Here is a 15,303-nt window from a genome sequence, read left to right on the forward strand (position 1 = left end):
TACTATATCGGTCAATTAAACGGGATCGAATCCATGAAAATAAGGGTTGGAGAAAGGCATCGGTTGGAGGTGCATACAGCAATCCCACATGTCTCAAATAGAGAAAATGGGACGTGATTCTCGGAAATTGTATCTATGGTCTTTGTTGTAATATTAATCTGACCTTGTACTTATTTTCTTCTATAAGCGGCCGTCGCAGTAACGATGATCATCTTATGGTGTCTCTGTTCCTTAACGTTAGGATCGTTGAGTATGACCTTAGCCTAAATAAATAAAGAACGTGATAAGAAAATCAATCTACTTCAAAAGCAAATTTATTTGAGAAGTCTGAAATCTTCAAGAGTAATATTACGAATAGAAAAAAAGTGAACAATAGGAAACGTACCTACAGTTTCACAATGCAAGTTCACCCCAAGAAATAACCAAAGACTAAAGTCGGTAGCTAGGCGCTAAACTGGATAAGACGGCATTAGTAATCTTAGTCATTGCAAAGCTTGATTAAATCAACAAATTGACACTCAGTGAAGCGGGCACGAGGATGCTGCACTAACAAAACGTGCAGGACAGAGAGTGAGATAGACAAAGTCTGACAAAAGCGATGCAGATAATCAGATGTAAACAAACAAACATCATGTCACAGAAGAGAACTTCGATCACAATAAATGGAGGCAAAAGACATCACCTGTTAAGCCCTTCTTCAAATGCTACCCAGGAACTTGCTAATATTACCAGTACATCTGAAAATGCATCTCAACGTCACAAGGCTGAGAGTGAAACAACAGAAAACGTAAGGTAAGTCAAAGCAAGCAAAGCGGCTGTTCGTTAAGATGCTTAGGGCCAATTGGTTTCAAACTGCGTTGTTGTCATGAAGGTTGTTCCTGGCTGTGAGATCATTTCAGCTTCTGGCTTTCTGGTTCATGAATGCCTGGTGTTTTGTTATATGTACTGAATTTATTAATTGAATGAGTAAATAGTTCTAGTTTGGGCAACTTGAACGCCATGATTTCTGTCAAATGTACGTCGACTAGGTATCAGTGTTACGAGAACTGCTGTTATACTATTCTTAAGCTGTGGATCTCAGTTAATTTATAGACATTTATTTATTAATAGTGCATAAATTCTGTTCCTTTCATCGCCTATTGTTAAATACTTTGTTCATATTACGCTTTCACAATGTAGTCAACGCCGTGGAAGCACAACTCAGCTTATACTTATTACGATAATGGCGGAATAGAATCAGAGGTTAGCGGAAGGCAAGGAACTAATTAAGTTTACATTCAGTTAAGCAAACTGCTGTAATGGTGTTATTATTAATATTATTAATTTTGTACGTTCTGCACAAGTAAGGCGCAAGTGTGAATCTAATAAGTTTTTAATCATGCATAACTACCGCTAAAATGCTCAGCGTAAATGTCAAAAACGTTTGCAAATTAATCGATGACTGGTAGTTGTGCAAAGCTACCAAAGTTAGAGTAAATAAGGTTAGGTTAGGTTGGTTTAGTCAGCTTTGGTTTTATCACATTTATTGCCCGGTTAATTCATTTATCACAACTTATAGTAGAGGCAGGTATATGACATAGCAGTCTTCGTCTTATGTTCTCGGTTTGAAACTCAGCGGAGACTACATTCGATTCACTAATGACTAAATAGCGTCAGAAAGCCTAGGGCTCGCTGCTCTATATGAAGCAGACTGAGTATCCAATATTCACCCCCATTAATTTGTATCTCCGCTTTCCTAGCAGGTATGGATAGTTGCGCCTTATATAACATCAATCTAAACTCTTTTACGTAGAAAAAAAAATCGAGTCTTGGTTGGTATCATTATTATTATTATATTATATTATTCAGATGAAACCTATTCATATGAAACAAGCCCACAGGGGCCATTGACTTGAAATTCAAGTAAGAAGAGGCAAAGGGAGTACCGAAAGAAGAGATCTCACTGAACAGAAAAAAGAAGAAGATAAAAATGCATTAAAATGTAATGAGAATATTTGGGGTAATAATGCATTACATCTTCACTTGAACTTCTGTAGTTCCAGTTGCACAGCATCCTCTGGGAGTTCCCCAGTCCAACGGTGTGACGAATAAATTAGGTACCCCTGGAACCGAGAAGTTCGACAGCAAGGCACATTTACTGCACATTGGTGCTGTTGTTAAAAAAATCTGGTTGTTCCCGGAAGGAAAGGGGGATCAGAGCTCAATTGACAATGTGACAGGTCTCTGTTAAAATACAATTTATGAAATATTGGCAAACGGTCGACGGTCTAAGTATAACTACTAGTATTATGAAACAGAAACCCTCCACCACAAACCACTCTATATATGTCTAAAAGAGATTTGCAAAAGCAGACGTTCATACCGGAGGGGAGTATTCTAGTAAAGGAAGGACAAATGACTTAAAACAGATTGCACTGATTTTATCACTGTTATAAATATATGAGTCCTTTCGTACAATACCTAACTCTCGTGCGGCATTTGTTGACACTTTCATTAGACGTTTCTCATAAGTAAGACGAGTCAAAAGTCACACCAAGAATAATTAAAGCTTCGGTTTCAGTCAGCAGAGTCCCGTCCACCTGAAAGGGAGAATGGGGTAGAAAATATGGTTTTCGTTTTACCGAAGCTAGTGCAGCCTCATACCTCACCGACTACACCATCCACTAATCCGGTCCATGTCCCGATTGAGACTAAAGGCAGTTTCATTTCTCACAAGCGTGTACTTCAACACATTTTTAACTAAAGTGGCAAACCTGTTCATTAGTTATTCATCCTGAATAAAGCTGAGGAGACATGTTTACCGTATTATCTCATCTCTTTATTTATGGTCCAACGGAAGGTATAGCACCACCAGCCATTTCCCCTTCCGGTAGGGTTTCGCGGGCTTCTCTGAAAATTCTGATAATATTATCGCCTCACCCTTAACTTCCCATTCTTGCGTGCAAAGTCTCGTTTTCTGCAAAATTCTCACGACATACATGGCATATCAGTCACGGGATCTGTGCATTCAGGGACCGGAGAATTAGTCTTGGTACACATCTTCCTCGAAGTTCTAAGGTTGGTTGTTTTTGGAATTAGTGGTCATTACCTCCTCTGTAAATTAGATGCGCTCACCTTTCCTCCCAGTATAGTAACGTAATATACTATAGGGCTTTTACTTACTAGTTCATTTATACAAGTAATTCTCATGACACACAATGAGACTAGATTTTGTATAATTTTCATTAAAAAATCACTTTGCTAATCCTTGTTTAAGCACAGGAACATCAAATTCATTTGCAAAACTAACCTAGCACTAGTATTAGGAATTTACAGGTGAAAACAGTCATTAGGAATTTACAGGTGAAAACAGTCATTATTCTGTGTGATTTTCTTACGTGGAGCTATTCGCATTTCCAGTTCAAGGCGTCTTGCAATCTTGTGGAATTATTTATATCTCAGTTTGAACATTTATAATCTCAGTCCTTATGAACAGTTTTTCTCTCGCCTCACGACTCAGAGAGAGAGAGAGAGAGAGAGAGAGAGAGAGAGAGAGAGAGAGAGAGAGAGAGAGAGAGAGAGAGAGAGAGAGAGAGAGAGAGAGAGAGAGAGAGAGAGACGTCTGTTGAATGGTTTCATCCCGAATAGGTAGGGCTTAACTCGTCGAGTCGAAAGAACCCGGTACATAATTTTGCTTAGGATGTGAGTTGGGAGTCTATCAATTACACCACGAGAGAGAGAGAGAGAGAGAGAGAGAGAGAGAGAGTTGTTATTACTATTCCCTGACTATACGGACGGAGGGGGTGCGCCACGAGTTACTGCTCTAAAAGTCAATGATAAACATTGACGGGTTGTCAACTTTCTCCGCAGGCATTGTCTGATCGACCGAATGACTGGCGGCCTTTTTGGCTCGTGTAGGCGGAGGCTGAGTGCATCTGTCCTTAGGATACGAAGCAAAATCCCACTTTTCTATCATGACATACTAAATTAGTCTCTTAATCTTTTCTTAGTTGCCTTTTATATTACATTTTCTCCGCTTCCTGCATTTAGATCTTAATGGTGACCCCTACGGTAAAGATTTAGTTTTAGGTACTCTGTAATATAAATTAATAAATATATTCAAGAGGATAAACTAATAATAGATAAATGAATACTCTCCAGAACTCTTAGTTCGATTCCATTCTACCTAAACGAAAGGATTAAAGGATTATATATATATATATATATATTATATTATCTATATATATATATATATATATATATATATATATAATATTATATATATTAATATATATTATATAGATATATATATATATTCGAACCAGCTGACAGAGGCGAAATCAGAAATCAAGACTTTAGAGAAGTTACCAACTCGACCAAATATAGGACGAAGAGGATTTTTCATTAAAATCCACCGTTTCGACTTTATGGGGAATTGTATTGTGGCAGATTACCACCCAAAATAGCCAGCTCGAATCTTCGCCTCGCCAACAATAAGTCCAGGCCCGATCCCCAAGCGAGCTGTAATTATTACGGTCAATTTCGTTAAATCCCATTGCGCCTTTGTTGACCTGAGCTGTGGATTATGAACCTGGCAGCTAGATTACTGCAGTAGGTTACAACGAAGGAGGAGAGGCATGGTGCTATCAACCTCTGCAAAGACGATGAGGACCGGAAGGCCAAAACTTATGGCGACACTCTCTCTCTCTCTCTCTCTCTCTCTCTCTCTCTCTTCTCTCTCTCTCTCTCTCACGCACGCGCGCGCACACACACACACTCACACTAGATATTTACCTGATGAGCGACACACGATGAAATTTACCACCGTATCTGTCTTTACTTGGGGATTGACTGAAGACGAAATATAAGTTCCTCCGTCAGTATGAATTGTTTTGGTAATTGCAGCATAAACTTTTAACCATGAAGATGTAAATTATTTATAATTAATATTATAATATATAATATAATATAATATATTGTATATATATATACCATATAATATAATATAATAATATTTATATAATATATATAGATATTATAATATATATATATATATTATATTATATTTACTAATACGTATATATCATATAATATATATATAATATATATATATTATATATATAATTATATTATATAATATATCTGTATATATGTGTGTGTGTGTGTGTGTGTGTGTGTGTGTGTGTGTGTGTGATGTGGTGGGTGTTTTGGGAGGGGGCCACGGTAAGGCTCTCCATTCTTTAGGTTGAAGTGAAAAAGAATGGGGGCATTCTTGAACGCAGAAGAGACTGGATTGTAGAAATACAGGAGAGACAATTTAGGATCCGTAGAAAAAGGTGAAAGGAACTCTTCAGAACAATTTGTCCACCTATAGGTTCATCGAGACCTCTGGTTTCCCCAAGAATAATTTAGGAGAGATCTTGAATAAGACGTCTTGGCATCAGTGGGGCTTGTCAAAACGTTTCGGTGGGAAACGGTCAGTTACTGTGAATATTGATATTCAGTGAGTATTTCCTCTGTCCCGCTTATATGCACACACTCCGACAGAGATAATATACCATGAGGCAGAAGAGAATGACATATGAGCAAAGGGAAGAAATTAAAAACTAAAGCATCGAGTAAGAGGAAAAAAATAACTTTGGCAATTACTACAATCTAAGAAATATGGATAGTGAATTTTAGTGAAGAAAGTCTGATTTACTTTAAAAACACAAGTTCTATAAATTCCTATTTTGTTCCGTACAGTGTCGAAAATTAAAATGAACTACCTATTCATTAAACCATTTTAAAGAAGGCGTTAACGAAAATCGTTCAAGAATAGCAGAGTCCTTATAGTTAGAAACTCGCTCGAGACCTGGGCATGAGTTCCAATTTCATAGATTTTACTCTCGCATTCACACACACACACACACACACACACACACACACACACACACACACACACACACACACACACACACACACACATAAAATGGGGTGTTTCCAGCTTTCAGAATGTCTTTGTGATGAGGTCTCTAGTCATATTCCTTTCCCCAACCTGGTTGCTTACTTGTTACTTGTTGACGGCTTATCCAGGTCCCGCAACACTTCCATAGAACTCACAGCACCTCCATTATCAAATTAACAATTTATTCATCGGATATATTTAATCACTCTGCAAATTCCACATTCACTGTTCGATCTTCCATATAATAGCATCGATTAAACAAAAAGGTTTTAATTTTATCTTTAAAAGACTTCAATTCCTCAATCTACCTCAATTCAAGAGGAAGCTCGTTGTGTAATGTGGGAGCTGCATATTTAAAGGCTCTGGAGCCACAGACTGAGGAAACACGCGGCTCTACCAACTTGAATCATCTGTACCTAGGCTTGTACCAGACCGATTTATTGGATGTATGAACTGTAGTGGGTCCCTCAAATACAGAGGAGAGCCGACCTTTAACAACTTGATGTATCAATGTTACTGTTATTCTGGCCTTCAACGGGAGCCAGTGCAAATCAATTAAGACATAACAGGGGTAATCTTGTCCTATGGAGTAACACCTTTTATTAGTCTAGGAGCTCTGTTTATAATTTCCTCCAGTTTCTTCAGCTGTACGTTGGGTAACTTATAGTACACCGAGTTACAATAATCTAGATGGTTTATAACACAGTTGATAACAAGATTCTTAACAGAACTCTCATCAAGACATTTCCTCACAAAGGATATATTCTTGAGATGATGTCCAGCAACTTTCACTACATTATAAATTTGTAGACTGAATGACAAGCCACAATCCAAGTTCACCCCGAGATCACGGACCCTTTTAGCTGTCTGGACCCAATTTTCATTTATACATACTTGATTAACACCTAGACTCCTTAAGCTACTTTCCTTACCGACGATTATAAGCTCAGTTTTATTTTCGTTCAATTTCAACTGTTTCATAGTCATCCACTGTTTAATATTTGATAGAACTTCATTTAATTTTTGTTTATATCCTCAATATTTGTAACAATGAAATATATTCTACTCCAAGAGTATATAGTATATTAGACGAACTAATTGTATAGATACAGAATAGGACAGGAGCAAACACACTTCCTTAAGGAACTCCTCTCGCCAATGGTCCATACGATGATGACACGGCATTTCGAATCTGTACGCAATACGACCTATCCTTCAAATAGTCCTTCAAAAGCTCAAGTGGATCATCCACAACTCCGATGGATTGGAGCTCATCTAAGGGTAAGTCATGTATACAACTATGTCGAAGGCAGCCCTGTGATCCAAGAGCACCAAAATACCAAACTTTTCTGTATCCATCATTTCCAATAGGTCATTTACCCCTGAACATATAGTTGTCTCAGTGGAATATAATTATCTGTTGCAGATTGGCAACCAGGAAAAACTCCTGCGGTATGTAGGTAAGTCATTGGTTGTTTGAGGATCGCATCTTCCATAATTTTCATTTAATAGATAAATTTGATACAGGCCTATATGAACTCACCGCCTGATAGTCAAGAGTAGTACCATTTAAAACTGACTTAATAATTGTAATTTTCTCAGATATCGGGAATTTACAATCTTCAAAATCACATACTCAAAAGTCAGATAGTTCTCAGCTGCAATTATTTCACATCAATCGACTAACTATCAGGTACTATTCAGTGCAGTGCTTAGGTCAATTGAGGTACTACAATGAGATATTTCCCCCTTCTTTTTCCCTGTTTCCTAACGTACTTGCAGCATTCTGGAACACCCTGGAGTAGTTACGCGTCAACAGCTTCTGGCACAGTCTGATAGTCACCCATCCGACTACTGACCAGAGTTACTGTTGTTATTCGCTACTCGGACAACCAAATGTATAACAAACATCTCGCGCTTTAAAATGCATCAAGCTAATTAATAAAAATACTATGAAATGCGGCAGATGTGTAATAACTCTAATTTTCACGAACGGATGCAGTCATACAAAACTTGATTTGGCATTCCTACATACACTGTTCTATCTTGCAGCTCAGCACAATGGCTATATATACAACAAAATTTTCTCTGTTCTTACTCCAACAAAACCACCACCTCCCTGTATTCAAATACTTGTTAAAAAAATCTAATCTTTGTTATCAGCAAACGAGTGCCCTGGGGCGATATGCAACCTGCCCTAAGCAAACGCCTCATCTTGTCCTAGTGTGAACATATACGTGCACTTCATTCTTCATTGAACAATATAAGTTAGAAATACTTAGCTCGATTCAGTCTTCTTGCTAGGTCTTAGAGGTGCGTAGATTAAGGTTTCAGTAATTTTGCCACACGGACTAGTTAAACAATTTTGAAATCTTAAGGACATACAACACCGATGGTAATAGTACGTTTTATTACATCGCAATGCTATGATCAGTAGCCATCAAATAACAAAAGGCTGTGGGGAGAAACTATTGTACTGAAAAATGTTCATATTTGGGTATACATTCGCTGCTTACAAAACAAACAAAAAATGCGGAAATCAGCTGACTTCTTGACATTTGACGTCATGTCACAAATATTCGACATTTTCTTAATGTCGATTGTAACGGAATATAAACAATTTTGAAATGAAGAACAACTAAATATATTTCAGTTCAGATAAGCAGCCATTTTATGGAAAATTTGCGCATGAAAGCAACTTTCTTTCCTACTTTCGAGAAAGAACCAACTTCCCAGTTTAAGTTAACTTGTTTGTGTTGTGACCGATATCAGAGCTGTCAGCTGCGATATCACTTTAATATATACTCGGTAGTGTGACCAGCATGTCCATGGTTTTTAGCATTAGAATGTGATTTCAGTTTTACTATTGAGTGTGAAAATTCAAATCTTTGTATAATAGAGTTATGGGTGACCGTCGTTGTCTTTTCACGTAATGCTTGAAATGGTCTAGGCTAGGTATTGTACCTTAAGCCAGGTTTTAACCTGCCTAGATACTAGGCTAGGTACCTAGCTAGGTATAAATAAGCGTGTGTGGGAAACTTTTCAGGCTACATTGGGTATATGTAGCCTATCAAGGTTGGATAAAGTATGCCTGAAATCGTTTATCACATTGAAGAGCAAAAGTTGTCCGTGAGCTCCTAATGAACTGATCTTCCTTCAGGTTAGACTAGCCTGTAATTGCAAGGTAAGAGGAAGAACAATGGCCAGGCTATTTTGTTTTTTACTTTATTTTTTGGTTTCAGGTATAGTAGATCTACCTATAGTATTACTACCTATTCCGCAGCGGCCTAGACCCTATGGCAGTTGTGGTTTTTCTAGGGTAAAAAACCGTAGGGTACAGAGTGGACCATGTACGATCAGCGTGGACAATCCCCAAAAAAAGTACGTTATAACGCGTCCTGACACCGGAGATGGGCATCAGTCGCGACTTGTTGTTGGTGAGAAACAGAGCTACAGACCTCTACTCTCCTTTCGAAGTAAGTAGGGTAAAACATCACAGCAGGCCAAACAGTCCACCTACAATCAACGCTTGCCACCTCCGAAAAAGTACATTATAACGCGTCCTGACACTGGAGATGGGCATCAGTCGCGACTTCTTGTTGGTGAGAAACGGAGCTAAAGACCTCTACTCTCCTTTCGAAGTAAGTATTTTCTCCAAAGTTAGAAATTAAGGCCAAATTTTAAGATTTAAACAGAGGGTAGTGAAAAGGGTGGCTACGGCAGTGGAAATCTCACCAAAACGCTTTAGAAATTTTTACTTACAACTAAAAATGTTTCGAAGATTGACGCCATCTTGATGTTTACGGAGTCGCTTGTGTCAACAAACTTCCCAATTCCTGTGCTAAATCTGCACACCACTTGTACCCATAGACGCTGGGGCACTTTCATCACAACAATCGTAAACCAACCTCTTACCAGCACTTATTCAAGGGGACTACGGCATTCTTTGCGGCGTTTTGCGCTCTTCAATTGTTTATCAGTGTTGTCAATTGGTATGTGTTTACCCTCCAAACTAGGTATAAGACTTACACAAAACCGGGGAAATAAGTGAAATTAGCGTATCTATATTTGTATTATATATACGTACATATTACAGCAATTTTATCATTACTGCATTACTATGACAACTAGAATTCATCGAAACAGTTTGTAAATGCATCGGCGTATGTGTGACGCTCCACTAGATTGGCAACGATGAGTCATTTTTACTCACGTCGTCTGCTCGTAAGTATACATCCGAAACATTTGTAATTTTTGGGGGTTAATTTGGTTGCAAAAAAGGGATAATAGACATGAATTAAATAAACATTTTGAAGTAAAGTTAAACTAAATATTGAGTAAAGTAAACAATTAAGGGAATAAAGCTTTGCATCTCATAATCAGTGTTGTCGTCTGCTGCTCGTAACTGTGTTTGCAGAGTGAGTGCTTAGGAACCAGGAACCACAGCGTGGTTCAAGTGCACTGTGGAGTGAATTAAGACCAAAATGTGTATAATTACAATCAAATAAGCACTGTGGAGTTTCAGTTGTGATGGCAGTAAGGATAAAAACCACCGATTACAAGGTAAGAATGAATTCAGTTCCAACCATAACCCCGGGAATAACAAGTTTCATACTTTCACTAATATAGGCAACAAAATGTTGTTTTATTGTGCTGATTACAACTGCAATCTTGAGTAAGATCAATAAACGTTACATATGTACGCTAACATTGTTCAAATGAGTGCTGAGAAGGCTGGGGAAAGATGGTTGCCGTCACTGATGAGAACCGTCCATGCAAAACGTAGCCGCCATATTGGATTTCAAAACTGCCTTGAAAACATGTTTTACGAAGAGCTCACATGCTTATTTTAGTTCGTATGGGGCTTTCATATATCACATTATGTTGACGAAACTTCAGTCTTTTAAATGGTATGCTTAGAGTTGCAATTGTATACTTGTTTCACCAATTAAATATCGAGTGAATAAGACCCGTCCACCGTGATGAGGGTTGGCCTGCCGTGGTGTTCTACCCTATATATTTATTCGGACGACTGTAATGAACCCCCAGGGGCTCGTACTAAACACGGCGAAATACATTTGGCACTCCAATTCCTGGTGGTTTTTGTATTCGCGGGGACAAACGATGCAGAATGCTTATAGTATACCTACCTAGTAGGTAGAAGTACTAGCCTATACCTACCTGGTTTCATTCTAAGGTATTTACAAGGAAGAGCTCCTCACTGAGGTGGTGGTGTTCAGTGATTTTTTTTTATTCGAACAATACATAGCCTACCTAGGGTAAAACACCACGGCAGGCCAAACAGGCCACCTACAATCAACGCTTGCCACCCTCCAAAAAAGTACATTATAACGCGTCCTGACACTGGAGATGAGCATCAGTCGCGACTTGTTGGTGAGAAACGGAGCTAAAGACCTCTACTCTCCTTTCGAAGTAAGTATTTTCTCATAAGTTAGAAATTAAGGCCAAATTTTAAGATTTAAACAGAGGGTACTGAAAAGGGTGGCCACGGCAGTGGAAATCTCACCAAAACGCTTTAGAAATTTTTACTTACAATTAAAAATGTTTCGAAGATTGACGCCATCTCGATGTTTACGGAGTCGTTTGTGTCAACTAACTTTCCATTTCCTGTGATAAATCCGCATACCACTTGTACCCACAGACGCTGGGGGCACTTTTCATCACAACAATCGAAACACGGTTTCTCACCAACAAACAAGTTAGGAGTAAACAACTGTTTTGGTAGAAGATGACGAGAGCGTGCTCTTAGCTAATTTTTTAAATAGATAGTAAAACATCAATATTTTTCATATTTATGATGATTAATTTGAAAATATTCGTTATTGAAAAAGTAACTCGACTCTGACTCAAATTTAAGTAATTATTTTTCGGAATTAGAACTTTCTTTTAAGTTTGTATTATGACGTCACGACATCTTGACTTTCGTACCTATTGTAAATAATTGCTATACTCAACTGTCTTGCAGAACAGTTTACCAGTTATTCATGCAGATTGTTATCAGCTATTCATGTAATTGTTATAATCGTAATGCGCATATATATCTTTATTATTTACTTTTTGGATATATGAAGATGTTTTACTGCCGGATTACCGCCGTAGTGTGACGCAATCATTTTCGGTCCCTGGGCCTCTGTCTGTTTTCGCACCATAAGAAATTATGGGGCCGAATTTGCAATGACCAGAAAGTCGTTAAAAGAGGAAAGTTAGCATTGAGGGGCATATGTTTTGACTGAGAAAAATACAAATTTATTCAATAGCTAGCTTGTAAAAAATACTTTGTTATAAAAACTTGATTGACAACTAAGCAGCATATCTGCTATGGGTTTCAGAGACAGTGCTAGCACGTTTTTGGGCAATACCTATTTCTGTAACGAACACTCGTATCAGAACGAGATTTTGCTATAGTGCATTTCACCCAGTGCCGTAATTTATAAGGGTATCGGGAATCACTAATGGTAAAGAATAACGACACTTGTCCTTGTACCAAGAGACAAAAACTCCATTATGCAGAAATGGATACGAACACGCGTAAAAAGCTCCACCTACCCTCTCCCCTCCCCACCCCTCCACCCCCACCCCCACCCCTTTCCTTCTTCGTTCCTGCGCCTTCCTTTCTCTCTCTCTCTCTCCTCTCTCCCTCTCTCTCTCTCTCTCTCGTCCTCTCTCTCCTTCTCGGTCTCTCTCTCTCTTCTCTCTCCTCTCATCTCTCTCTCTCTATCTCCTTGTCCTCTTCTCCTTCCTGTGTCTCTGGTCATCCCTCCTGCCAAAATTCGGGTATTGTGTTGACCCTCCTCCAAACTGGGTATTAGACTACACCAAAATGTTGAAATTGGTGAAATTAGGCTATATATTGGAAGTATATATACATAAATATTAAAGCAATTTTATCATTATTGCATTACTATGACAACTAGAATTCATGGAAACAGTTTATAATAATGAATCGACGTATGTGTGAAGCCTCCACTAATGTGGCATCGATGATTTTGCCATTCTTAGCATGCAAACATTAAAGGTTACATTTATTTCTGGCATACGGTTATTAAAGAAATTCAAAATACTAATATAAACTGAAATCAATGAAAAGTGCTAGCAAAAACAAAAAAGCAGAAAAAAAAAGAATATTTGTTCCGATACGTAATACAAACCATCGGTCCTTTAACAATAGGAAGTAGCTAGCGGCAGCTGGAACGGTCGTAAGCTTCGAACAAGGGGAGAACGGTAGTTAACTGCTTGTCCGACAGTTGGAAGGTAAACAAATCACTTTTGCTTTCGGCCGCGGGTGTGAAGGACGTGTTCGTCATCGCTCTCTGCCCGCTTCATCGTCGTATGCTTTGTTTATATTGTGTTTTCTACTAATGGTTTGTTTGACTTGAAAATGAAACTGTAAGTACACTGTTTTCATTTTCATTACTTAATTATGAACCAACATGGAGCTATCGCCGTAGATGCGGCGATTTCCTCTTTTCATGAATTGAACCCTTGAATTATGTCTCGGTGCCGAGGGCGGGCGCGCTCGCGCCGAGTCATGTATTTGGGCGAAAGTGTGTAATTGAAAAATGTAAGTACTCTTTTCATTATATTTTTGCCCTGTGCGTTCGTTACCGAGAGTGTGATTGCGCTCGGCACGAGCCGTTTATTTTGTATAATAGAATGCAATGAAAGTGGATTCGCAATTCCAATATTCTTTTCATTTTCATTTATTTACTTGCATGAAATTTAATTTGGATCAATTTTCGTTCTTACCCGGGAATTGATCCTTACGATTATTTTATGTGAAAGTGAAATCGCAAGTGCAGTATTCTGTTTCATTTTCATATATATTTTATGATAGCATCATATTATTTGGATCAAGTTTCCGTTCTTACCCGGGAATTGATCTTTTCCCCTTTAAGTTCTATGAAGTGAATCGCAAGGGCAGTATTCTGTTTCATTTTCATATTACTTTTCACTGCTGTGCGGGGGTAGGGGAAGCGAAGGTCTGCCAGGAAGTCGTCGGAAAGCTCTCGCGCGACTCCCTTGGTATCCGATTCTTCGTCTTCCTTCCTGCCCCCCGCTCAGCTTCTTCGTTGTATTTTGTATTTGGGGTCTTCCTTGCGTTCGGGGTGGGGCATGTCTTCCCCCCGTGCGTGAGGGAACCCCTCTTACTAATCTATCTATGTTACCGCAGGTGCTACATCCGTGGGAGACGACCTTGGACAGGTATGGACCACCGCGGCGGCAGGGCGTGCCTAGCATCCACGGGCTGCTGCAGCGTCTAGCGAGGTCTGGGGCGGTCTCCACTACTACCACGGCCGCTTATGCTGCTCCCCCCCCCCCACTCCCCCCCCGCCTGGTCTACACTCCCCATGCTGTGTCGGTGACGCCGTCTGCCGCTACTAGGGCCGCCGCCGTACCGAGGGGGTGTTGCCGCCGCCGCCTGTTTTCTTCGTGTTGCCTGCCCCAGACTTCCGCTGTTCCAGCAGCTCGCCCCTGGACCGGCCGCCAGTACCCAGGTTCCGCTGGCTGCCGATGATTCTACGAGGCGATCGACGGGCCTGCCGTACCTGCCGCTGATGTGATTCCCGCTGTTGGCTTGGCTGTCCCTTCTGGGTCTACCGCTGCCGCTGTTCCTGCCGCTCCTGAGCTGGTTGCTGTTCCTGTCGCTCCTGGTTCCTGAGCCTGTCCATGCTGGTCCTGCCCACGGTGTGTCTTCCCCAGTCCCAGGTCCTTCCGGACAGGTGCAGTCGGGCCGTGTTGCTTCGGCAATAGCCCCGGCTCCGGCCTGGATGGAGGACCTGACGACTGTCCTGCGTGAGCTGACGAGGAAGAGGAGAAGAGGAAGCTGTCATCTTCGTCTTCATCGTCTGCTGCTGCTCTTCCCCTTCGACTTCTAAGGCCCCATAAGCCGAAGAAGAAGAAGGCTGCCTTCCCCCACTAAGAAGTCTCCTTCGGGAACTTCTAAGGGCCCGTCCCTACCCGCCCCGGTGGGACGGGGGGTCCTTCTGCTGGTCCTCCTGCTCCTTCGGGAGCGGGGCCCGTCTCCCCTTCCGTAAGGAAGAGATAGACGGGGACCAGAGGAGTATCGGTTAGCTCTGGTACTTCCTCGCCTGGTGCTAGCGGCGATGCCGCTACGCCAGGTTCCGGCTCGGTCTCTCGTTCGCGAGAGATCCCGAGTGTACGTTCTCCCTCGGGAGACCGTGCAGCCAAGTTTCGGCGCCAGAGTTCGCTCGGCGCCAAGACGCGGCACGGAGCAGAAGGCTGGTGAGAGACGCTCAGGTGACTCTCGCCAGGCCAGCGGCCGCTCTTGCAGCGACCAGCTGGTAACCTGGGTTTTCCCCCCTAAAAAGGCTCCTTCGGGACCTTCTAAGGGCCCG

General features: G+C 40.5%; 1 protein-coding gene across 6 annotated transcripts in view; it reads left to right on the forward strand.

The window, feature by feature from the left end:
- Positions 1 to 581: 581 nt before the first annotated feature.
- Positions 582 to 15,303, forward strand: part of LOC135197820 (FHIP family protein GJ17503-like) — a 246,217-nt gene continuing 231,495 nt past the window's right edge. Inside the window, exon 1 of one of the 6 annotated variants that reach the window (XM_064224955.1) lies at positions 582 to 792. In XM_064224955.1, the coding sequence (XP_064081025.1) occupies positions 599 to 792 (194 nt within the window). In that variant the 5' untranslated portion in view covers positions 582 to 598. Of the gene's footprint in view, positions 793 to 3,002; positions 3,058 to 8,101; positions 8,240 to 8,475; positions 9,111 to 15,303 lie in introns of those variants that run through there. The other 5 variants (XM_064224954.1, XM_064224959.1, XM_064224957.1 and 2 more) reach the window with 5 other exon arrangements.

This window comes from Macrobrachium nipponense, chromosome 21 (genome assembly GCF_015104395.2).
Source record: "Macrobrachium nipponense isolate FS-2020 chromosome 21, ASM1510439v2, whole genome shotgun sequence".
Classification (NCBI taxonomy): domain Eukaryota; kingdom Metazoa; phylum Arthropoda; class Malacostraca; order Decapoda; family Palaemonidae; genus Macrobrachium; species Macrobrachium nipponense.